This window comes from Microcebus murinus, chromosome 19, assembly GCF_040939455.1.
Source record: "Microcebus murinus isolate Inina chromosome 19, M.murinus_Inina_mat1.0, whole genome shotgun sequence".
NCBI lineage: Eukaryota > Metazoa > Chordata > Mammalia > Primates > Cheirogaleidae > Microcebus > Microcebus murinus.
The window spans coordinates 227,130-250,739 of NC_134122.1; the positions used below are offsets into that span (position 1 = coordinate 227,130).

At 62.0% G+C, this 23,610-nt stretch overlaps 3 protein-coding genes and 1 long non-coding RNA gene across 8 annotated transcripts in view; 3 read left to right on the forward strand and 1 right to left on the reverse strand.

Moving 5' to 3' along the window:
* Positions 1–5,402, forward strand: part of FAM234A (family with sequence similarity 234 member A) — a 29,038-nt gene extending 23,636 nt beyond the window's left edge. For all 5 annotated transcript variants that reach the window (XM_012737785.2, XM_012737780.2, XM_075994900.1 and 2 more), the window contains 8 exons: positions 981–1,111; positions 1,866–1,998; positions 2,227–2,356; positions 2,744–2,884; positions 3,307–3,382; positions 3,573–3,728; positions 4,070–4,172; positions 4,251–5,402. In XM_012737785.2, coding sequence (XP_012593239.2) covers positions 981–1,111; positions 1,866–1,998; positions 2,227–2,356; positions 2,744–2,884; positions 3,307–3,382; positions 3,573–3,728; positions 4,070–4,172; positions 4,251–4,462 — 1,082 coding nt within the window. In that variant the 3' untranslated portion in view covers positions 4,463–5,402. The remainder of the gene's footprint in view (positions 1–980; positions 1,112–1,865; positions 1,999–2,226; positions 2,357–2,743; positions 2,885–3,306; positions 3,383–3,572; positions 3,729–4,069; positions 4,173–4,250) is intronic.
* A 1,435-nt stretch (positions 5,403–6,837) lies between these two features.
* Positions 6,838–16,220, reverse strand: RGS11 (regulator of G protein signaling 11). Its single transcript, XM_012737791.2, has 16 exons — positions 16,124–16,220; positions 15,995–16,045; positions 15,728–15,834; positions 14,973–15,024; positions 14,793–14,851; positions 14,523–14,599; positions 14,274–14,355; positions 13,620–13,688; positions 12,673–12,702; positions 12,536–12,597; positions 12,312–12,425; positions 12,104–12,219; positions 11,911–11,998; positions 11,693–11,831; positions 8,036–8,118; positions 6,838–7,920 (listed from the first exon to the last, which is right to left on the reverse strand). Exons 1-16 carry the CDS (start codon positions 16,218–16,220, stop codon positions 7,806–7,808), a joined length of 1,341 nt encoding a protein of 446 aa, XP_012593245.2. The 3' UTR covers positions 6,838–7,805.
* A 2,205-nt stretch (positions 16,221–18,425) lies between these two features.
* On the forward strand, positions 18,426–20,834 carry LOC105856261 (uncharacterized). The gene is made up of 3 exons (XR_001147048.3): positions 18,426–18,752; positions 19,021–19,252; positions 19,337–20,834. It is a non-coding gene; the product is annotated as an uncharacterized LOC105856261 (long non-coding RNA).
* Positions 20,835–21,135: 301 nt separating this feature from the next.
* On the forward strand, positions 21,136–23,566 carry ARHGDIG (Rho GDP dissociation inhibitor gamma). The gene is made up of 6 exons (XM_012737797.3): positions 21,136–21,415; positions 22,288–22,467; positions 22,559–22,642; positions 22,808–22,884; positions 22,963–23,026; positions 23,113–23,566. The coding sequence occupies exons 1-6, from the start codon at positions 21,343–21,345 to the stop codon at positions 23,310–23,312; spliced, it is 678 nt and encodes a 225-aa protein (XP_012593251.1). The 5' UTR covers positions 21,136–21,342; the 3' UTR covers positions 23,313–23,566.
* The last annotated feature ends 44 nt before the right edge of the window (positions 23,567–23,610 follow it).

Here is a 23,610-nt window from a genome sequence, read left to right on the forward strand (position 1 = left end):
CCTGGATTTGGTGGATGTTAGCATTGCCCTTAGATGCTGTAGTTTGAAAGATATGGAGGAAAATATGGAGCAGGCTGGAACTATTTTAAGAATCAAGGAATCAGTCTGAAAAAAAGGGTTTGGTGAGTTCATGCCTGGGTAAGAAGCTGTAACAGGCCCGGTGCAGTGGCTCATGCCTATAATTCCAGCACTTTGGGAGGCCGAGGCAGGAGGATTGCTTGAGACCAGGAGTTTAAAACCAGTCTGGCCAACACAGTGAGACCCTGAGCGTGGTGGTGCGCACCTGTAGTCCCAGCTACTTGGGAGGTGAGGCAAGAGGATCACTTGAGCCCATGAGTACGAGATCACAGTACCACTGCACTCCAGCCTGGAGAATAGAGTGAGACCCTGTCTCAAAAAAAAGAAAAAAAAGAAAAAAGGTGTTACATCAGGACCGTGGTCAGTAGGTCCACCTCTGAGCATGCACCTTCACTGCCTTCTGCGTGCAGGGCAAAGGGAGGGGCCGCTCAGCTGTGGCTCGCGTGGGTGCAGAGGCGCAGGGTACAGGAGGGGCAGGGTTCTGAGGGGCCTGGGTAGGTGGTCGAGGTCTGGTCCTGTCCACCTGCGGGGAGTGTCAGCATCGCCCCTGGGTGTTCTGATGTGCTTGTTTAGTGCCAGCTGTTAGAAACAGATACTGGGAAAGAAGGGAGAGCTCTGCAGTTCCCAGAAACACTGCTTTGAACATGTTGGCACATGACCATCAGACCATCTTCACAAGGTCACGTCACATGTTCTGTTACCACACCACACCTGCCGGTCCCTCACAAGGACGGCCGCACACGCCTTTGCCCTCCATGAGCAGGTGACTGACGGCGTTCTGCGCGTGCGGTGAGCCTCGGGTTATGGCGGCTGCCTCCGTGCGCCTGCTTCGGAGGCTGAGCTGTTGCAGGCTGCTGTGGGGGCTTTGGAGCCACGTTCGGTGAGAGTGTGCTTGGTTTTAGGGGAAACCCTGTGGACCCGTCCCGGCAGCCCCGGCAGGAACGCCTCCATCCTGAGCCCTTTGCTCCAGGTGCCGGATGTGGACGGCGATGGGGCCCCGGACCTGCTGCTTCTCACCCGGGAGGAGGAGGAGGTACAGACCAGCGGCGCCAGCCTCCCGTCCTCGAGGCCCACACCCCCCACAGCCTCGGCCCTGCTCCCTGTCGCCTCCACTGCCCGGACAGGGCTCGGGTCGGCTGCTTGCTGGGGGTCCGCCAGGCCCCACTCCTGACCCCCAGGATGCTGGGGCTGCCTAGCGGGTGGGGCCTGTGGGCCTTCCCAGGAGGCGCAGCGTGTGCGCCTGCCGTCCGTGCCGTCAGTGTTGGGGCCTGGAGCCTCCTCGGGGCCAGGCGCTCCGCACACTCTTGTGGCAAAGCGCTCTTTCCTCCACCCCGAGAGGGCGTTGACCGCCTTATCCTTCCGCACCGTTTAAGATGTCCTCCAAGGCCAGGCGAGGTGGCTCACGCCTGTAGTCCTAGCACTCTGGGAGGCCGAGGCGGGCGGATTGCTCGAGGTCAGGAGTTGGAAACCAGCCTGAGCAAGAGCGAGACCCCGTCTCTACTATAAATAGAAAGAAATTAATTGGCCAACTAATATATATAGAAAAAATTAGCTGGGCATGGTGGCTCATGCCTGTAGTCCCAGCCACTCGGGAGGCTGAGGCAGGAGGATCGCTTGAGCCCAGGAGTCTGAGGTTGCTGTGAGCTAGGCTGACGCCACGGCACTCACTCTAGCCTGGGCGACAAAGCCAGACTCTGTCTCAAAAAAAAAAAAAAGAAGGAAAAAAAAAATGTCCTCCCTCTTGAACGTCTGCTCTGCCCCGTCCCCACTGCCCTCTGCCGTTGCAGGTCAGCGGTTACATCTACTCCGGCAGCACCGGGCACCAGATCGGGCACAGAGGCAGCCTCGGCATCGACGGGGAGAGCGGCTTCCTCCTCCACGTGACCAGGACGGGCGCCCACTACATCCTCCTCCCCTGCGGTACGTGTGCCTGCCCCGTCCCCAGGACCCGCTGCGCCCTCAGAGGCGGTGCTGGGCTTGAGACGATTAGCTCAGCACCCTTGGAGAGCCCAGCGTGAGGGGACTGTGGTCCCCGCCGGCTCTCCGTAGACGTGCTGCTCAGTCCCTGCAGGCCTGGCACCATGTGTTCCTGGCAGTGGGGCTGGTGGGTGACCCTGGTGACTTCGGCCTCCTCTGTGCGTTGAACAGCAAGCTCCCTCTGCGGCTGCTCCGTGAAAGGCCTCTATGAGAAGGTGACCAAGAGAGACGGCCCGTTTAAGAAGGACCCCTGGTGGGAGAACACACTCAACGCCACCACCTGTAGGGTGCTTGTGCACAGGTGGGTCTGGGCAGCGGCTTCCTACTCACAGACGTCACTCACAGGCCTCAGTGCTCAGAGGGTCTGTGTGGAGCCCACCTCGGCCCAGTGGGCTGGGGGTGCCTGGGCCTTGCTGCTGGTGCCACGAGGCCACCCTGGGCTCAGACACCAGAAACTGGCAGCAGGAGCTGAGTGAAAACCTGGGAGAAGAAAGGTTCCCAGTGGTACACTCACCTGGCTTTGCACAGGAAGCAAGGGTCTTGCTTTGCATTTTCAAGCTGTAGAACTAAGAAATACAGGGCTTTGGAGGGCCTGAGAGAAGCAGCCCTGGGACAGGCAGTGCTGGGGGCCCTGACCTCCTGCTCACCCCTGGGGACCCTGTGCCTTTTCCTCTCTCCTCCTGTTTAGCGCTGGAGCAGTGCGCTACCTGGTGCCTGTCTCAGGGAAGGCTGGCGCAGATGTGCTCCTTGTGGGCTCGGAGGCCTGCGTGCTGCTGGATGGGCAGGAGCTGACTCCCCGCTGGACGCTCAGCACGGCGCGGGTCCTGAGGTAGGGTCTCCCTGGGAGCCCTGCACTTGTCGCCCAGCCCTATCCCCAGCCCCGCAACCCCGCAGCCCTGCACGCCCCGAGGGATGAGGAGACAGCCCCAGGGTGGAGGGGGCAGCCCCAGGGAGGAGGGGGCAGCCCCAGGGAGGAGGGGGCAGCCCCAGGGAGGAGTGGGCAGCCCCAGGGAGGAGGGCCCATGTGCTGCTGCCGGCCGGCACCTGCCCTTCCTACAACCTGCGCCAGTAAAGGGGCTCGTGCAGCCCCCACCCCGGCCATCAGTGCCTCATCCTGGAGCTGCTGTGGCTGCTGTGGCCCCGCCCTGCTGTGGCCACAGAAGGCCAAGGGGCACACCCATTCCCAGGTATTTCCTACATCTCAGTCTCTCTAGAGGCCCCGTGTGAGCTGTTCTCCCCTCATTCTTCCAGAAAACCCATTTTTGGCCACTACGAACCAGACACTTTGGCTGTGGTCATTGAGAATGGAACCGGCATTGACAGACAGGTTGGCTGCACTTCCTTCTGAGGTCCCACCTTTGTCCCTAGCTGGGGGTGGCCTGGTCTGAGAGCAGGGCTGTGGCCCAGGGGACTGCGTAGGCTCCGGCTGCCCTCAGGAAGCAGCTGCCTTCAGGGCTGCGTGGCGGGCAAGCCTGTGCCTGTGCAGCCCTGATGTCCCCTGCATGTCGCTCCCCCAGATCCTGCTCCTGGACCTCAGCACCAGGGCCATCCTATGGAGCCTCACCCTCCCCAGCCTGCCTGGCGGCCCTCCCTCCTCCAGTCTGCCAACCGCGGACCACCGCTCCGCGTTCTTCTTCTGGGGCCTCCACGAGCTGGGCAGTGCCAACCAGACGGTACGGGGCACCTTGGAGCAGCCAGGGCTGGAGATGCCAGGCCTGGGTCCCACTGGAAGTGCCCGGAAGCTACCGGGTGACTGGGTGGCCACAGACAAATCGAAGTCACTCGAGACCCATCACAATGGGGTGCCAGAGGAAGTGTCTTGGGTGTCCCGAGAGTGGACTCGGCGGCCCCGTGGGGGGAGGGGCAGTGCCCTGGCAGGGTCAGGTCAGGTTGGGGGAGGGAGGGATGGAGGTGGGTGCAGAGCTCGGGCGTGGCCACTGCGACCACAGCACCCTGTGGTGGTGACCTGAGTGCTGCCCAGGACGGCAGAAGCCACTGCTGGTTCTCGCTGCAGGAGACCAGAGCCGCCGGGCACAGCCTGTACATGTTCCACCCCACCCTGCCCCGTGTGCTGCTGGAGCTGGCCAACATCTCTGCCAACATCGTCGCTTCTGACGGTGAGTGTGGCCTTGTGCGGGGCTGGGGTGTCCCCACCACTAGGTCCTTTGGTGGCCCTAACAGCTCTGTGCCTGCAGTGGTCCTGTTTGAGCCAAGCCGCCATGCTGCCTACGTCCTCCTGACGGGCCCGATGAGCTCGGACGAGCCTGGCCTGGTCTCCGTGATCAAGCACAAGGTGCGGGACCTCGTCCCGAGCAGTAGGGTGGTGCGCCTGGGGGCAGCCGGGCCGGACAGTGACCAGGCCATCAGGGACCGGTTCTCCCGGCTGCGCTACCGGAGCGAGGTGTGAGAGGCGGGCGTGCCAGCCGCACCCTGCAGGGGCGACTCCAGCTACTGAGCCCAGACGTCATTGGCCTTCCTGGTCTCCGTACTTGACTGTGGGTGAGGGACGCCCAGGCCTGCCCTGCTGCCCAGCGCTCCGTGTCCCTGAGTCCTCGCTCGGGGCTTGTGCTGCGCCCCACTGGGGTCTTGCTTGTGGCCAAGCTGCCTTTGTGGTGGCCTCCCCGGGCCACCTCTGGCGGGGCTTGGCCCCAGGGCACCCCATCCTCACGTGGCGCCCTCACCCCGCCAGCTTCTCCCCAGGCCGGAGAGGCCGAGATCACTGGAAGGGCCCGGGGTCTCCCTGAGGATGCGCTGCCCACACTTCCTGCAGAAGTCCCTCCTTACCTTCTTGTGTGATTCTTTCTGTGCACTGTCCCCCAGGCGCTCCGAGGGTAGGGGCCCTGGGGGAGGCCTCAGGGCAGCGGCTGGGACCTGAGGCAGCCCTGGCCCTTCCCAGAGCGAGGAGGGAACCCTCTAGCATGGCGGGTGACTTGGGCCCTTCGACTCGGCCTACAGGCTCCGGGAAGGTGGGGCACTGGGGCCAGCGGCTGCTCGCAGGTGCCCGTGGGGGTTTTACCGCCCTCGTGCTGCTATGTGTGCTGTGACTGTCCGGGGAGCTGGCCGTGGAATGCACGCGTAGGTCGGTGCACACTGGAGCTGCTTGTCCCTCGAGGGCCCTGTGCCCTGGGCGTGGGAAGCACCTGGTGCCTCCTGCCGCCCCTCGGTGCTCTCACTCCCACCAGTCTGTCCCTGGCCCAGGACTCACCTCTGTGCCTTGTTGCTCCCGAGGCCAAGGGCGGCTATGGGCCCTGCCCAGACAACAGAGCCCAAGACTTGTAGCCAAAGCAGCCTAATGACTCCAGTCACCATGGAAGAAACCAGAATAAACATTTTTGCACTGTCTGAAAGAGCCCAGTGGTCGGGTGTGAGCTGGTGTCTGTCTGCCTGTCTCTCTGCTCCCCAAGGAGTGGGATGGGTTTGTTCCTGGCTGGGTGACCAGCAGCATGCTGCCTCTCCTGGTCAGCGTGGGAAGGACGGCCGAGGAGGGTCACCCCCCCAGACCTGCCCCCTAGAATCGGGGGGCCCTGCAGGCTTCAGCACAGCCTCCAGGGGTGTCTGCTCCACAAGCCGCACCCAGCCCCGTGGACAGCGGTGGCCTCGCATCTCCGCACCCTCTGGGCTGGCTGAAGGTGGCAGGAAGCGAGGGTGGAGGTGAGCTCTGGTGGCCACCAGGTGGGAGGAGCCTGCGGCGAGCCCAGGAGATTGGGCTCTGGGTATGGAAGTGAAGAGGCAGCTGCTTCTGAGAACCCTGCGGGAGTTTCCGGTTTCGTAGCTGCACAGGTGTAACTTTGTTCCTGTTTCTCCTTGCCAAGGCTTGGGAAGGGGACTTGGGGGCCAGAGTTTGAACAGGTGGGAGCCCTCGTGCCAAGAAGTGTGGTCCCTTGTCCCTGAGAAAGGTAACCCGGCCCTCCCAGCCTTGAGCATGAAGGAGCCATAGGGCTACAGGCCAAGCCCTGTGAGTGAAAAACAAGAAACCATGGGGGAGAGGGGAAGGTCTACCACTTGGGTGGTAAGAGTCTGCACCCCTGCACAGGAGGGGACTCTGGGGGTCCTGGAGGACTTCCGGGCAGGTTGGGCACAACTGCCATTTCCATGCCAGGAGCCCCTCCTCCCCACAGGCTCCCTGGACTCGATTTCCTCAGTCTTCCCCCCTGGAGGGCTGGCACCCTCATGCTACCTGGTGCACCTCAGCCCACCAGGGTGCAGATGGTGCCCCCAGCCGTCTCCTCCTAAAGACCAGACTCCCCAAATTCCTCAGCCCGAGGCCTGAGAGGGTTGGTCCCTTCTCCTCCCTCAACCCACATGCTTGGGACCCTCCATAGGTGCTGCTGTTTACACCTGAGCCCCTAGTGACCTTCACCACCTCCCTCACCACACGCACGCACACCTCATATGTGCACATTACATACATGCATGCCTCTTAACACGTATGAATGCCTCACATGCACACTACACACGCATGTCTGCAATGGGAGACATGTGCACACATCCTATGTACATGTGCATTCACACATACATGCCTCATACTACACACACATGCATTCTATGCAGGCATGGCATATGCATTCCTCACACAGATACCACACATGTACACACCTCACATGCATACCCTACACACATGCACACGCTACACAATGCATGCCTCGCACAAACCACATGCATGCCTCATACACCACATGCATGCTACATACGCATAGGCCATGCACATGCACTACACGCACACGTGCATCCTATGTGCACACACTCGTCATGAGCTGCACTGACAGCAGGACGGGCTCAAAGTGAGGACCAAAGGGTCTTTTAGTTTTTTGCTGGAAGGGGCTGGGAGCTTGACGTGTGGGCAAGCCCTGTGGCTAGGGTGGCACCCCGAGCTGGGCCAGGCAGAGCTGCGCCCCCAAAGGAGCTGGCCTGTGCCTTCATGCAGCCTGGGGGACGGTGGGACACTTGGGGGTGGGGAGTAACGTGGTGCACAGAGAAAGGCTTGGCAGGGAGGACACCTGCCAAGATCTGCCCTGACGGGAAGAGAGGCCTCATTGTCAGTGGAGTGATGATGTCAGAGTCATCTGTACAAATCTGGGGCAGAAGCCACAGCCTCGAGGTGGAAAATCAAGTTCCGGAACACATGTGGTCCCAGTCCAGGCAAGGGTGGTGCGGGCGCAGCTCTGGAAGGCAGTGAGCATGATGCAGGGTCACCACGGCCCCCGCGGAGCCGAGGGAGCTGTCCAGGGTCCTCACTGGGTCCTCACAGCAGGGCTGCTCCTGGACAGGGCAGGCAGGGTCTGCCCTGAGACCTGCATCTCCTCATCACCTGGCAAGTGCCACCTGAGGGAAGCCACGTGTCTGTGCGTATTGCTTCCAGGTATTCACCGGCTGATGCGACGGTTCTAGAGATGGGGATGGGCACCCAGTGCCGAATCGAAGACCACAGCATGCCAGGAACTCGTGGCCCTGGTCTCACCTTTCTTCAGGTAATGGCCTGCCCCAACCCAAGCGTGGCCAGTGCAGCCTCCTCCCTGGGAATCAGCACGGGACCAGTCCCCCTGGCGGAAGAGGACTTGCCCAGGGGAAAAGGAGAAGGAAGCTAGAGAGAGGCTTGTGTGCCCCACATCTGCCACAGGGACACCTGTACGGGAGAGGCAGCAGCTGCCAGGACCCTGGGCCAGGAGGAGGGTGACTGCGCAGTCGGCAGGGTGCTGGGCAGGAGGGCCTGGGAGGAAGCAGGAGGTGAGGACGACGGGGGCCAGGTCCACCTAGGCCACCTTGTCACCATCCCCAGGGCCACCAGCCACCACGGGCTCCCCAGAAGTAGGAAGGACAGCGGGGCTGGGGCTTGAGTGCCACGGCTTCCGTGGGAACGGGAACACCCTGTGGGCGAGAAGGGGGCTGTTGGCAGGAGGCCGGCAAAGTCCTGCCCACCTCACACGGGCCTCAGCTGCCTCTGGGGCTGCAGCAGGCAGCTCAGGGCACTGCGTGGCCTCACCGTCTCTTCATCTCCAGTGGGATCCCCGCCTCCGCCAGCAGGCCCTTGTACAAGTCAGACTTCAGGAACCTCGGGTAGGAGTCCTGCAAGACACGGCGTCCTGCTCTGACCCGGCCCCTCTTCTCCTCTCAGCCAGCTCCCCAGCGAGGTGCACAGTGTCTCGAACCCAGTCCCAGTGCACAGTGCTGGGGACAGGCACCCAGGCCTGCCGACTGTCAGACTCCGGGACACCTGGGCCCTTCACAGCAGAAGCTGGGCGGGGCCCTTGTGCCACTTCCAGCGAGGGCCCCTGAGCAGACTCCTACAGCGCGAGGGCAGGGCATGGAGGAAACAGTGGGGTGCAGGGAAACTGCACAGGACTAAATGAAAAGGAAAGGAATCTACGACTGTAATTGCTTATATTTTTAAGGAAAAATACATTTTAAATTGTTCACTTTGGTGGGAAGGAGGGAATAAGGGGAGGGGCAGGGACATGAGCTAGAGTCACTTCAATGGACCTTGCTCTGCAGCACTGAGTTTGGAACTGAGTGTATATTTCATATAATTATAAAATAAAAAAGCAATTCCCAAACATTGCAAGTAAAGGGGGACAAGTGACACCAGCCACGTCCCCAGGTGGCAGAGTAACCCTAAGCATACGCAGCAGAGCTGCTCAAGGTGATATCTGAGGAAAACCTGGGGTCCTGAGTGAACTACCAGTACGAGCTCCTGGTTTCTGTTTAAGACGCATATTTCCCAGTTCTGTCCCCAGGAGCAAGGAGCACAGGATCGCAGGCTGCGCTTTCTAAACACCACCCTTGGAAAGGGCCAGGGCTCCCATGGAAACGCTGACTCCAGGCGTGGGCAGGACAAGCCGGGAATGAGGGAGAGCAGGGGAGCCACCGCCGTGGCCAGGGACACATCAGGTGACTGGGAGCCAGAGGGCCACTGTGGGGCCGTGTGCTTACCACCCAAGCATGACTGAACTTGGGGATTGAAACATCAGATGCGGTGACATCTGTGATTTTATGATGGTGTTAAAAACATCCAAACCTCACTGACTATGCTTGGCAGATACTAGGGGTCCAACTCATTTTTTGATAGATATTTTTTGTTTTTAGAGAAGAGGGTCTTGCTGTATTGCCCAGGCTGGACTCAAATTCATGGGCTCAAGTGATTTTCCTGCCTCAGCCTCCCAGAATCCTGGGGTTACAGGCATGAGCCTCCATGCCTGACTCCAATTCATTATTTTTATTTATTTTTGAGACAGAGTCTCACTATGTTGCCCAGGCTAGAGTGCCATGGCGTCAGCCTAGCTCACAGCAACCTCAAACTCCTGGGCTCAAGCGATCTTCCTGCCTCAGCCTCCCAAGCAGCTGGGACTACGGGCATGCGCCACCATGCCCAGATAATTTCCTTATATTGTTACTAGAGACAGGGGTCTCACTCTTGCTCAGGCTAGTCTCGAACTCCTGAGCTCAAACAATCTGCCCACCTCAGCCTCCCAGAGTGCTAGGATTACAGGTGTGAGCCACCACACCCAGCCCCAATTCTTTATTTTTAAAGGTGGTAAATAAAGGGAGGGGTCAAGCACCTGCCTTTCTCTGGCAATCTGCACCAGTTGACACCCAAGAGCAGTGAGGGAGGCGTCTCATAGAAGCCTCCCACTAATAAAGAGGCCGGGATGGAACTAGAACAGGACCACGTCACAGTCTCTGGTGAAAGCAGCGCAGCGGCTGCCTGCACCACAAAAAGAGGCAGCGGCACCTCGTGTACCCTGACGGAAGACACCAAACACCACCTCAGCAAAAACCAGGTAAACTAATAACAAAAACCTGGAGATGAATCTGAACGAGCCTTAAATGTAACTGGCACTTTATAGAAAGACAGGACAGAGAGACAGTCAACGAAGCCACAGGGATGTGGCCAGCAGGAGCCAGGCTGCGAGAAACAGGCTGGACAAAGGATCACGGGCCTCCAAAACAAAGAGATTCAAAGGCCAGGCGCAGTGGCTCACGCCTATAATCCTAGCACTCTGGGAGGCCGAGGCGGGCCAGATCACTCGAGGTCAGGAGTTCGAAAGCAGCCTGAGCAAGAGCGAGACCCCGTCTCCACTAAAAATAGAAAGAAATTAATTGGCCAACTAAAAATATGCAGAAAAAATTAGCCGGGCATGGTGGCGCATGCCTGTAGTCCCAGCTACTTGGGAGGCTGAGGCAGGAGGATTGCTTGAGCCCAGGAGTTGGAGGTTGCTGTGAGCTAGGCTGACGCCACGGCACTCTACCCCGGGCAACAGAGTGAGACTCTGTCCCAAATAAATAAATAAAATAAAAAGAGATTTAAGAGACTTATTGACCAATTCTAACAAAATTAGGATTCAAATTCAAGCAAATTGAAAAAAGAGAAAGAAATAACCTTAGGCTGTGGAATGCAGGATAATCCCTCTGCCCCCCTGGGATGCCCACACCTAATCCTCAACCTGAGAGTGAGCCCCTTGCTGGTAAAGGGGTTTTGCAGCTGTGATTATATTTAGGATCTTGAGGCAGGAGATGATCCCGGATTATCCGGGTGGGCGCAGCATCATCGCAGCTGCTTTTGTAAGTGAAAGGGGGGAGGCCAGAGGGATGGGAAGGTGCTGCCTTGCTGGCTCTGGGCAGGACAGGACAGAGCTGAGGGCCAGGCTGGGAGACACAGGAAGTGGTTTCCCTGCAGACACCTGACAGCCCAGGGAGACCCGGGTCAGACTTCTGACCTCTGGGGCTGTAAGACGTGACCCTGATGGCCGGGCGAGGCGGCTCACGCCTGTATTCCCAGCATTCTGGGAGGCCGAGGCAGGCAGATCACTCAAGGTCAAGAGTTCAGTCTCCACTGAAAATAGAAAGAAATGAATTGGCCAACTAAAAATATATACAAAAAACTAGCCGGCATGGTGGCGCATGCCTGTAGTCCCAGCTACTCGGGAGGCTGAGGCAGGAGGATCGCTTGAGCCCAGGAGTTTGAGGTTGCTGTGAGCCAGGCTGATGCCACGGCACTCTAGTCCGGGCAACAGTTTCTCACAGCAGCCACAGGAAACCAGCACATGGGCCGAGGGAGGAGGTGAGAACCCTGATTAGGTATTCGGGAGCATTAAGTAAGTGCTATTTGTTTACAGTGTCATGTTGGCATTTACAGTCAGTTTTGAAACGGGAGGTGTCCATATGCTATGGAGAAGTGTGTATATATATGCTAAAATATAGGTAGGAGGTCTGAAAGTGGCTTTCGGGTAACAAGGGCAGGGTGGGAGGGGGTGGGTAGACCTGTCAGGATAGGCCCTAAGGTGACAATTTTTGCAGCTAGGCCATGGGTACAGAGGGATGCATTTTAATTTATTTTTGTTCATACTTGGAAATTTCTATGTTAAAATACTTTTCCAAGTCAAAGCTGGACCCTTGCTAAGCATGTGAGCTGGGCAGGTCCTTCAGCCCCTCCGAGCCTGTCTGCTGTCTGTGGGCGGAGTGAGCAGGACGAAACCACCTCAGGAGAGCAGCGGGCTCCGTGCGGCCAAGGCCCCGGGGCCCCGGGCCAGCCGGGCCCCAGGGGAGGGGCTCCCACGGGCAGGGTGGCAGGCTGGAGCGTGCGGACCCGAGGCCCAGCTGGGGCGCCCCCACCCCGCGCCCTCCAGGCTGGCCCAGGGCCCACCTTCTTCATGAGCATGTATATGTGCAGCTGCGCGTCGTCCAGCACGTAGCGGTGGGGCTGGCGCAGCCCTTCCAGGGTCCGCTCCATCGTCCGGCTGTCAATGTTGACCCAGCGGGCAGCGCCGGGAGCCAGGAACTGCCTGGGTGTGGGGACGGGCAGGTCATCCAGGCGGGCGTGTCTGCCCAGCAGCCGGCCCACACCCGCCCGGCGACACTCACTGGTACGCTGCGTCTGCCAGGGCGGGGACCTGGGCCTGCCCTCCGTAGCGCAGCTCCTCGCACGCCTCCCAGAAGCTCAGGTTTTCGGCTGGGCGATGCGGGACTGGTCAGGAGCCAGGAGGGGACTCCTCGGGGCGGGCAGAAACCTGGGGGACCCCTCGGGCCCAGGGCGGGAGGGCGGGGTGCTTCTCACCACTGAACTCCTTCCCGAGAAAGTCCATGAAGTGCGCCCGCCCCAGGGGGTCCTCCAGCAGCTCCTGGAAGCTGAAGGCCCAGCGCTCCACGCGGAGCTTGGTGGGTGCAGCCGCCCTGGGGGAAGGGGGTGTTGGGGTGGCTGGGCTGACCCCGCGCCAGCCCAGGATGGGAGCACACAGGTCCCGCCCACCGTGCCCCGGGCTCACGTGGGCGAGTTCACGGCCCAGTAGGCGGCGTTGTCTGTGATCCAGGGGTTGCCGGGCAGGCACCCCGACAGGATGGGGTCGTGCAGCCGGTGCTGGACGCTGTACTGCAGGTACCTGGAGGGGACGGTGCCGGGGCTGGGCAGGACGGGGCCTCAGGGACAGGGCATGGGAGAAAGGGTCTGGGCTGTGGGCCGGGGGTCTCCAGATGCCCCCCACCGACTCACGCCTCAAGGCAGACAGAAGACTTCACCCGGGCCCTGCCCAGGGCCTTCCTGTAGCGCTCGATCTAAGACGAGAGACTCATTCGCCCAGTCCTGGCCTGGGGGCTGGAGGCCAAACCCCCACCCATCCCTGGACCTACCTCCCGCTTGTAGAAATCCAAGCTCTTGGTCTAGAAGGGACAGGTGACTGTGTTAGATTGCAGGCCTGTGACCTGACACCCTGCCCCAGCAGGATGCCGCAGAGAACAGCTCAGGCCCCAGCCCTGCCCTCAGAGCCCCTCTTCCAATGGGGGAGGGGGCTTTGACTTTCCAGGAGACCTCTGGGGGCCTGTAGTCCAGAGATTTCTGGAATATTCCACAGAACCCCCAGCTTCTCACAGTTGCCTTGAAGTCCCCCAACTGTGATTAATATGTCATATTTTCAAATGCATTTAAATCATCTTTTAAACAACATACACACGAAAAGCACTCCTAATGGGCTGATGCTGGGGAACCAGGTCTAACTCAGACTCAGGAGCCGTGACCCATGTTCCCCACACGGGCCCAGAGCCAGAGGCAGGGGACCCGCCACGTGGTCAAGACACGTGTGAGTCCCAACATTTGCCCCAGCCCTCTTTGACCGACTCCATTCGGGGTTTTGAACTCAGGAAGAAGTTTGTCTGTTCTAGGCTGTGGGTTTGGTGGGGTTTGATTTGAACAAGGGGCTTTGCTGCCACGACTTGGGGATGTGTCTGTCCTGGTCTGGTTCCCTCCAGCCACCAGAGCCCCAGGAGGCTGGTTCAGCCCAGGTCCCTCAGGCCTGTACCCTGCCGATCACCCCTCCAAGTCCCTGTGAGCCCTGATGTTGTCCCAGCCTGGGGGAAGAGCCCCTCCCTCCCTGCCCACTCCACTTAGCGTACCAAGGGCAGCAGGTGGCAGGGGGAGAAGGTGAGCTAGCAGGCCACTGGGGTTGGGGAGGGCGAGGGCAGGGTGACCAGGAACAGCTGCATCGTGTGTCACTTGGGTGGTCTGGAGGACGCACGGTCAGATGCATGGACGGGCAGCCCCCGCCCCCAGGCAGTCCCACGGCACAGTGGGGTGGGCTCACCATCTGCACTGGGCTGGCGGTGCAGCAGCCCCGCTCTGGACCCTGCTCCAGCACGTTGGGGGCCCCAGGCTGCAGAGGGGAGAGGAGAGGTGGGGGCACAGCTCTGGGGGCCTCCTGAGACCCCACCCTAGGGTTAAGTTCCACCTCCACAGACCCCCAGAAGCTGAAGCGCTTCACCCTACAATGTGGACATGTTCAAGGGAGCTCAGGACCAGAGCCCCGACCCAGCCCCAAGCCCTGTCTCCTCTCTGCTCATGCCCCCCCCACACCCCTGCAGTGGCCTGTCCACTTGGTCTCTCCACGGCCCCAGATGGTAGTGGGACCTCAAGCCACCTGCCAGGACCACAGTTTTGGGTAAGGCCTGACACCAAGCGAGCACCCCAAAAACTCCTGGGCTATGACCTCAGTCCCCCATGCTGTAGCTGAGGCCAGCCCGCACTCTGCCTCCTCCTGAGGGTCTTCGGTGCCGCTCAGACTGAAATAGACACGGGTATGTCCTGTGGTCTGGGGGTGGGGCAGCCTCAGCCCTGGCCTGCAGATCTCTGGGTAAACCAGGAGAACCTGGAAGGTGAGTCCCTCCACAGCCTCAAAACGGAGGCCCTGCCGGAGGTTTCCAGGGAAGCATGATGCCCCCGCTCCCCAGCAAGGGCTCACCGGGGGCCTGTTCACCAGCCAGAACGTCTGCTCCTGGCACGCAATGACCAGCCTGTCCCCCTTCCTGCGCCGCTTAGCTGCCCTGGGAGGAGTAGGCGGAGTTGGGGGTACACTGAGCCACTGCAGTGCCTCCCCCCACCCTCAGCCCTGGGCCTGGGTGGGCAGCCACCCCCGGGCAGTGCCATCCAGGTCCCACAGCTCCCGGAACAGGCTGGGTTGGTGCCGCGCGGGCAGGCAGCAAGGTCTCACCGCAGCTGCTCTCTGGCCTGCATCAGCACCAGGTCCCACGCGTGGTTGATCCTCTTGTGTAGCTGGACATAGCGCTCCTGGGGGCAGTGAGGCCTCGGTGGGTAATCCCCTCCCGTGCCCACGCGGGGGCGTGGAACCCACTCACTACTCCAAGGAGACCGTGCAGGGGGTGTGTGTGTGGGTGTTGGGGGTTATCTCGGGGCCTGTGTTCTGGGGCGAACACGGGACCCTGGACTCTCCCAGCTGGACGCAGCCTGGGCGGGGTCCCACCTTCTCATGGTCCAGCAGGGCCCCGTGCTTCCGCATGTTCTTCTTGGCCAGGTAGATGGCTGGAAAGACGGTACGGGCTGCAGAGGGCAGCTCTGCTCCTACCCCCCCCCCCCGTGGCGTCATCCTTGGGTCCACCATCCTGGGAGTTGTCCTCAGGCTAGCCCATCCCCCCCCACTCACCATAGTCCATCTCGGCGGCTGGCCACAGGGTGCTCGTCCAGAAGTACGGGGTCTGGTGCGGTGCAGGGAGAAGGGAGTCCGGGACCACCCCAGTGTCGGCCCACCCTCACAACTCCCTTGGAAGGAGACCGGGCTTCACAGAAGGTCTCTGAGGACCTCCCTGTCTGCACACCGCCCAGAGGCCCTGCTGACCATTGGCCATTCAGCCCCCCTGGAACTGAGCTCAACTGTCCCTTGGAGCCCTAGGCAGGGGCAGCCTTCCCGTCTGTGGTTGCCTGAGCCCTCCTTTTAGGGTGGGGTGGGGGCAGTCTCAGTCTGTGCTTGGGGTGGGGACACCACTGATGGCAGGCTGGGCCTGGGTCCCCGATGTGGTCGGGGAGGTGGGACGGGTCTCCATCACATTTGAGTCCATGAGGTGCAGGGCTCCCGTCCTCACGCCCCACAGCTTCCTTCTTCAGGGTGAGGGTCTAGGTCCCTCGGGAAGCCAGCAGAATCTTCCACAGGCACATCTCTAATGGGGTCCCTTGCTGTGGCCCCAGGAAAACTGATGCTCGGCCCCCTAACCTAGTCCTTCTCAGCACATGGATACTTCCAGTCCAGGCCTTTTGGGGAAGGGGCAGGAGACCCCCAGCCCACGGTGCCATCACCATATCCCCCTCCAATCCCAGCAAGCTCCACGCCCCTCCCTGGCGTCTCCACTGGTTGGCCTTCTGGGTCGGTAGCTGGGGTCCCGCCTGCTCCCAGCCGAGCCTGACCTGGAACCTGTAGGGTGTCTCGTCGGGCCGGAGCACCAGGATGCCAGGGTCCCGCAGCGGGTACAGGTAGCCATGCTGTACCAGAAGCGTGCCCAGGTGCAGGGCCTCTGGGAGGGGCGGGCGCTGAGTGTCAGCTGGGGGAACCCGAGCGTGAGCTCCTCTAACCCCAGCACGCTCTGCAGGGCTCTGACGCCCGGGACCCCGAGAAGACCCAGCCACCAGCTGGAGACCCCAGCAGGAAGGCAGGCCGGCCGGCTGAGCCCTCACCCTCCTGCGGGATGCAGAACTTCTGGATCAGCCACTCCACGACGTCGCCGCCTGCGCAGGAGACTGCGGTGGAGCGAGGCCCAGGCACGCACCGCCCCGCCCAGCCCGCGCCTGGCCGCCGCGGCTCACCCGCCACCGCGTGGGGGACGACGGTGATGAGCAGGCGCTGGCTCCGCATCTTCACGCCCTGGTCGGGGTCCTGCATGCTCACGACCACCCGCTCCATCTGGGCGGAGGGGGCCGTGGTGAGGGGCTTGTCCCGCCACCCCCAGGTCCCGGGTCCCTATTCCCAAGCCGGCGGGAAGCCGGGTCAGCGCGCTCAGGCCAGATTAGCGCGGGCGACAGCTGGCGGCAGAGGCGCGGCGGGCGCAGGCCAGAGGGGAACCGCCGGCTGCACCAAGCGCAGCCCCAGGCCGGGCACCGCGCGTTCCCACCGGCCTCCACCCGCTCCTCCCCCGCCCTCCAGGCCCGGACCCCGGGCCCCGCGCCCCCCACCTTGCTCAGATGCGGCCTCTGCTCGCGGGGGCGCCCGCCCGAGGGTGCGGGGCCCGTGGCCATGGCTGCGGGCGAGGCCGGCGGTGTCCGAGGCTGCCCCGCCCCACCCCGCGGGGCTCCCACCCCGCCCGGCCCTGCGCCCGAGTTGGCCCGAGTTAACCCTCCGCACCCCGGCCTGCGGAGTCCCGTCTCCCCGTCCCACTGCGGGGCTGAGAGCCCCGCCACGGCCCAGGCCCGAAGCAAAGGGGTTGGCACCCGGCGCGCGACCCGAGAATGTCCCCCAACGTTCCAGAAACAGGCTCCTGCAGGCGGGGACGCGCCAGGGCCGCGTGGGGGGTGCGTAGGGGCCAAGTGGGCCCGGAGATGTCCCGCCCGGGCGGGGCTTGGACCCCGATGGAAAGGGGGGATTTGGGGACAGGGTGAAGATGTGGGGAGGGGTTCATTCCGCTCATCGAGGGGTGAGGACTCCGGGAGAGGGTGGGGGTTCAGACAGGGGCAGTGCCTCAGTGGAGGAGGATGCAGGAGAAAGGATGGGGTCAGCCTGAGGAGCAGGGCTCTGGGGTCCCCTGCAGCCCTGTCCCACGTGTGGGGTCCTGAGGCTGTGCAGGGCCCAGCGGCCCACGGGCTGTGGGAGGGTGTGACCACCCTGCGAGCAGGTGCCTGCGCTGGCTCGGTACCACGCACCACCGAGGTGCGGGTCTTGGGGTGCCAGGCTGGTCTGCTGGTGTTCACACATGGGCTGGTGGCTGCATGTGTTGGCTTGTGTCTCCCCGTCCCCTGCTGTGGGTCCCTGAGCGGGGTCCTTCCAGGTGGGGAGGAGGGGAGCATGGCAGATGGCTCAGTTGCCAGGGGCCTGGTGGGCACTTGGGGAATGGGAAGAGACCCTGCCCAGGGGACTCTGGAACTGGGGGGAGGCATTTTGTTGCCGGGGGAGGGATCTCAGTGCCCTCTCCACCCAGTGTCACCAGGGGCCACGGTCTCAGGGCCCCACTCCCAGCCTCCAGCAGCTTGTCCACACCTACCCCAGACCTCCTGAGCTAGGCCTGGGCCCTTCAGGCTCCACTGGGCAGGACCATTGACCTATTTTTTTTTTTTTTTTTGAGACAGAGTCTCCCTTGTTGCCCAGGCTAGAGTGAGTGCCGTGGCATAAGCCCAATTCACAGCAACCTCAAACTCCTGGGCTCAAGCAATCCTTCTGCCTCAGCCTCCCGAGTAGTTGGGACTACAGGCATGCGCCACCATGCCCAGCTAATTTTTTTTTTATATATATATTAGTTGGCCAATTAATTTCTTTCTATTTATAGTAGAGATGGGGTCTTGCTCTTGCTCAGGCTGGTTTCAAACTCCTGACCTTGAGCGATCCGCCCGCCTCGGCCTCCCAGAGTGCTAGGATTACAGGCGTGAGCCACCGTGCCCGGCTCATTGACCTATTTTTAAAGGGTGCATCATGCCTGTAATCCTAGCACTCTGGGAGGCTGAGGCAGGTGGATCGCTCAAGGTCAGGAGTTCGAAATCAGCCTGACTGTGCAAGAGCAAGAACCTGTCTCCACTAAAAATAGAAAGAAATTAATTGGACAACTAAAAATACATAGAACAAATTAGCTGGAACCATAATTTTGATTTCTCCTAAATAGAAAAAATATGTTATAACATTTTTAATAATTAAAAAAAATTTATCTGGTCATGGTGGCGCATGCCTGTAGTCCCAGCTACTCGGGAGGCTGAGGCAGGAGGATGGCTTGAGCCCAGGAGTTTGAAGTTGCTGTGAGCTAGGCTGATGCCACGGCACTCTAGCTCGGCCAATGGAGACGCTGTCTCAAAAAAAAAAAAAAAAAAAAAGGTGCAAACAGGCCTGTGTAGGGGCTGGGCCTAGAAGAAAGGATGGATGGAAAGAACCTGAGCAGGTGAATGAAGGGTCAGGCGAAAACACCTGCCCGGAGCTGCTTGTTTGCTGAGTGCAAAGTCCAGCTGAAAACAGCTGACCTGTGTGGAAGTTGTTAAAGAAATTAACAAGCGGCGCTGACCCTTTGCATGTGTCCTTGGAAATAAATACGGGAGGAATGTAGCTGAGGAGGCCACTTTCTTTCTCCTTTAGGTTCCCTCTTCTCTCTAAGCACCATGTGCTCTGAGTACTCATTCGTTCCTTCGCTACCGAGCTCAGGAGCCAAAGAGCAGCCTCGACAAGTGGTGACCCAGACATGCCTCAGGAATTCACGCGTCCGGTGAGCGTTTCTGTCGTCCAGACTACAAGGGGAATCACCTGGTAAGGGACAGCCCGCCGCCGCTTTGGGAAAGGGACCCAGGCGTGTAGTTTCAGAAGGGGAGTTCTAACTCGGGACCGCACCTGACACAAGGTCAGCAGATCTATCATCTGCGCGCTTTGCAACACCCCTTAGAAGCTGCCCGGTGTCCTGTCGAACCAGAAGTTCTAGGACAGCACTCATGTGCAGGAAGACAGCATTGTCCTAACGGCAGTCGGGTGCCCGCCGGCTGCGTTGCAGCCTTTTTCTCCTTCTCTTTCTCCTGGGCAGCACAGGCGCAGTTTGCCGGGCTCATGTCTTAACCCCGCCTGTGTTTGAGCCCCTAACACGGGGGGACTGGAGAATCTTCTGCCTACCAACGACTCAGCATGGACTGGGGAAGGACATTGCCTCCACGTCCCTGGCAGAGAAGCAGAACGGACTGGCTTAATAGCACAGAGTCAGCAGTTTATCGTTCCTCTAATCCTCCTGTGGGTGTTACCGACTTACATCATACAGCACGGTGCGTTCCCATGACCACTCAGAATTGTCTATATTATCAGCCTGTCGTGCTTGGTCTTGTCACTTTGTGTCTCTTATTTTCCAGGACGGATCCGCCAATTGATGACCTCCCAATGCCAGTATGAAGAGGCACTGGCTGAAGCTTACATCTTTTTCCTACGCACACCCCGTCTCTAATTTTAAACATGCACAAGGGGACCTGCTGGGGCTGGGCCTGGAAGAAAGGATGGATGGATGGATGGATGGATGGATGGATGGATGGATGGATGGAAAGAACCTGAGCAGGTGAATGAAGGGTCAGGCGAAAACACCTGCCCGGAGCTGCTTGTTTGCTGAGTGCAAAGTTCAGCTGAAAACAGCTGACCTGTGTGGAAGTTGTTAAAGAAATTAGCAGACGGCTCGGATCCTTTGCACGTGTCCTTGGAAATAAATACAGGGAGGAACGTAGCTGAGGGGACCATTTTCTCCTTTAGATTTTGGCCTCTCCCCTTCTCTCTAAGCACTGTGTGTTTTTGAGTAGTTATTCATTCCTTCGCTACCAAGCTCAGGAGCAAAAAGAGTAGCTGCAACAGGCCTGTTTCTGCTTTCTTGTAGACAGGGACCTCTCCTCCCCTGCTGCACCCGGGGTCCTGGGGGCTGGGCAGGGTTGGGGTGGGCCTTGCACCAGGAGCCTCCAGACACTAGCCCGTTTCCATTGCTGGAGAGGACAGGTCGGGGACAAGGTCGGGCCCTGGCTGGAGGGGAGCTCTCGTGCCAGGATCCCATCTCCCTTGTGGTAGGCCAGGCTGGCTCCAGGGTCAAGCTACGCTCTGGACGGGAGGCACCATCTGCAGCCCGGAGACCAGTGGCCAACACCCCGGTCCCTGCAGGGGAGGCACAGCCAAGGGGGCGTCTAGGGGAGCCTGGGCCCGGCTCGCAGGATCCTGCCTTGGAGAGGCTGTGGGCAGATGGGGGAATCCAAGGGGGACAGTCCCAACCCAACCCCACTGCCCCCAGCACCCAAGGTGGTTTCCTGCTCAGAGATGCTGTGTGGACACAGGTGGGTCTGATCTGTGTCCCCAGAAATGGGGATGGGGGACAGGGAGTGTCTGAAAAGATGGCTCAGGCTGGTGTTCTGCCACCTCCCTTACTCAGAGGTAGGCCTTCGGTCCAACTGTTCCCCAGCCTAAGGCCCTGCCACCCCCCACTGACAACCCCGCTCCCCACCCACCTCTGGTCTCAGCTGAGGTGTTGGGATCCGAAGCTCCTACTGTGACCCGTTAGCACAACCCCCCATTGCTGCTGTGCTGTTGTGGCAACGGACTCTCCCCAAGGACAGGGGCCTTGGTAATTGGGCCTCCAGGGCGGGGCAGAGACCCCCCCCCCAGGAAGGGCCACTCCCGTGGGTCTGCCGCCTCCGTCAGCGTTTGCGGGATCCTGTATGTCTGCGGGCGTCTCCAGGCCGCACCTGAATGTGGGGGTGGGACTCGTGTTCGCGCGGGTCCTCCCCGCTGGTGACTGCGGACCTCCAGGGCGCGGGGCGCCGCTCCCCCCGCCGGCTGGGCTGCCCCAGGAGTCCCCTCCTCCCAGACAGGCTGCTGGGGCGCGGGGAGGGCGGAGGGCTGCGGGCCCAGGTGTGGCCTGCGCTGCTGCGGATAATGGCCGCCTGGAGACGCTGGAGACGCGGCGGGGGCGGGGGCGCACCTGCTCCGCTCGGCGCCCCCAGCCCCGCGCGGCTGCGAGGGCTTCCCGGGAGAACCCCCGACTCCCGCCGGCGCCGTGGGGGCGGGGCGGCCCTGACGGCCGGCGCGCGGAGCCGGCGGGCGGGCGGGCGCCGGGATCGTGACCGCAGCCGCGTGCGTCCGCGTCCGGGCGCCTCTGCGCGGGGTCCGGGTGCGCCGTGCGGGCGACACGCGCGTCTCTTCGGGGCTGCGCGGGGTCCGCGGAGCGGCTGGGGGCGCGCGGCGCGGGCGCGGCGCTGGGCGCGGGGGGCGCTCCCGGCCGGGATGAGCTCACCGCAGTCGCGCCGGGGCTGAGCGCCGAGCCGGGCGGCGGCGGCGGGGCGGGCGGCGGCTCCTCGGCGGGCCGGGCCGGGCCGCGCCGCGCGCCACCATGCTGGGCCTGGACGCGTGCGAGCTGGGGGCGCAGCTGCTGGAGCTGCTCCGGCTGGCGCTGTGCGCCCGAGGTGAGCGGCCGGTGGGCGCGGGTGGGGGAGTCTCGACAGGCAGGGTCTCTGCCCGGTGCGCGCCGGCCCCTCCCCCGCGGCAACTTTAGGGGCGCGCGTGGTGCAGACCCCGCCCGGGGTGGGGGGGACTGCGTCCAGTCGCGACCCTCGTGGGAAGGGAGCCAAGAGTGGAAGGGTGTGTTTGTGACACAGGGAGGCAGTGGCTCCGCTTGGGGACCGCGGCCTGGATCCCCACTCCTGGGTGGGGCTGGGGCTCCTCAGGGCATGTGGTGGTGGTCCCTGCGGAGACGGGAGCACAGGGGGCCAAGACTCAGAGGGACCCTCCCCGAGGCAGAGGAAGTGGCCCCAGAACATGAGCTCAGGGTGTGGAGAACCACCCCGTGCTCCAGGCGCACCGCGGGGGCGGGGGACCCCTAGGACTGTGGAAAGTGTTTGGAGAGACCCCATCCCAGACCAGGATGGTGGGGGACCTGGAGGTGTCCTAGGGCACTATGGGAAGAGCCCAGAATGTGGGGAGCCCCAGAATACTGGGAGGGCAGCATCTCTGCTCTAGGGAGGGCCCTGGGGGTCACCACTTTGATAGTAGCCCCCAGCCCTTGGAGCTGTCCTTCATTTGGGGTCTTTGTTCCCCCCACCTTTGGCCTCAGAGTCAGGGAGGGGCCCTGGATGGACAGCTGGGCCAGGAGCTGGTGCCGCTGCAGGGCTGGCCCAGTCTCCAGCTGCCAGGGCCCCTCAAATCGGGGTGCACCGGTGGCCCACCTCAGGCTCCTGCTTTGGTTCCTTTGGGCAGCGGGAGGTGCCGTGGCCAGGTGGGCGCTCCAATGCCAGGGCGAGCTGGTGGCGGCTGCTCACGCGCCCTCCTTGACCCGCAGTTCTCCTGACCGACAAGGAGGGGGGGCATCTGCAGCCGGATGAAGTGCTGGACGAGGCCGTGCCGGAGTACCGGGCGCCAGGCAGGAAGAGCGTGCTGGAGATCCGGCAGCTGGACCCGGAGGATGAGAGCCTGGCCAAGTACAAGCGGGTGCTGCTGGGGCCCCTGCCGCCCGCCGTGGGTATGGACGGGGCCTGGGCTCAGAGGGCCGGGGCGGGGGTGGCGGGGCGGGGCCGGGTGGGGCATCCGGCAGACTTTCAGTGTCTCCCCAGACCCGAGCCTGCCCAACGTGCAGGTGAGCAGGCTGACGCTGCTGTCTGAGCAGGCTCCAGCGCCCATCACCATGGACCTCACAGGTAACTCCCAGGACGCCAGGTGCAACCTGAGCCCAGGTGGGGCCCTCACAGGTGCACGTTTGTGCTCTCACCCTGGGCCTGTCCCTGCAGACCTCATGGGCATGGTGCCCACATAGGGACTTCTGGGGACAGGACTTCGGACCTTAGCTGCCATTTCCCTAACAGGGGACCTGGCTGCGCTGAAAAACCAGGTGTTTGTCCTGAAGGAGGGTGTTGATTACAAAGTGAAGATCACCTTCAAGGTGAGGGCAGCTGTGGTGGGGGGCATGGCCCGCCCGGGGCCCAGCCCCTAGGGGCCCCCTAACGCCTCTGTCCCCCAGGTCAACAGGGAGATCGTCAGCGGCCTCAGGTGTCTGCACCACACCTACCGCCGGGGCCTGCGAGGTGAGGGCAGAGTGGGGGGGCATGGGGCACCGTGGAGGGGGCTGGCGGGGCAGAGGGCGGCCCCTGACACCCGTGCCCTCCACCAGTGGACAAGGCTGTCTACATGGTGGGCAGTTTCGGCCCCAGCGCCCAGGAGTACGAGTTTGTGACTCCGGTGGAGGAGGCGCCGCGGGGCGTGCTGGTGCGAGGCCCCTACACCGTCTCGTCCCTCTTCACGGACGACGACAGGACAGACCACCTGTCCTGGGAGTGGGGCCTGCACATCTGCCAGGAGTGGAAGGACTGAACCCCACCGCCACTCGGGGTCCTTGTTTCCCTTCCTCCCTCCCTCCGTCCGTCCGTTGCTGCACAGGGACCCCCAAGCATCCCCCAGCCCCCTCGCGAGTGACCAGACCCGTCCCCCACCCCTGCTCTGTCCTGGGAGCCCCCCACCCCGGGCCTGGTGCTGCCCTGAACAGTCCCATTAAACATCGCCCTGTCTCAGTGCCCTTGTGTCGCCTCTTTCTGCCTCCCGCTCCCGTGGGGGCTGGGGGAGCTGTGGGCCTTATCGTCCCTGTGGCCGGGCCTGGGTGCCACGTGGCGGC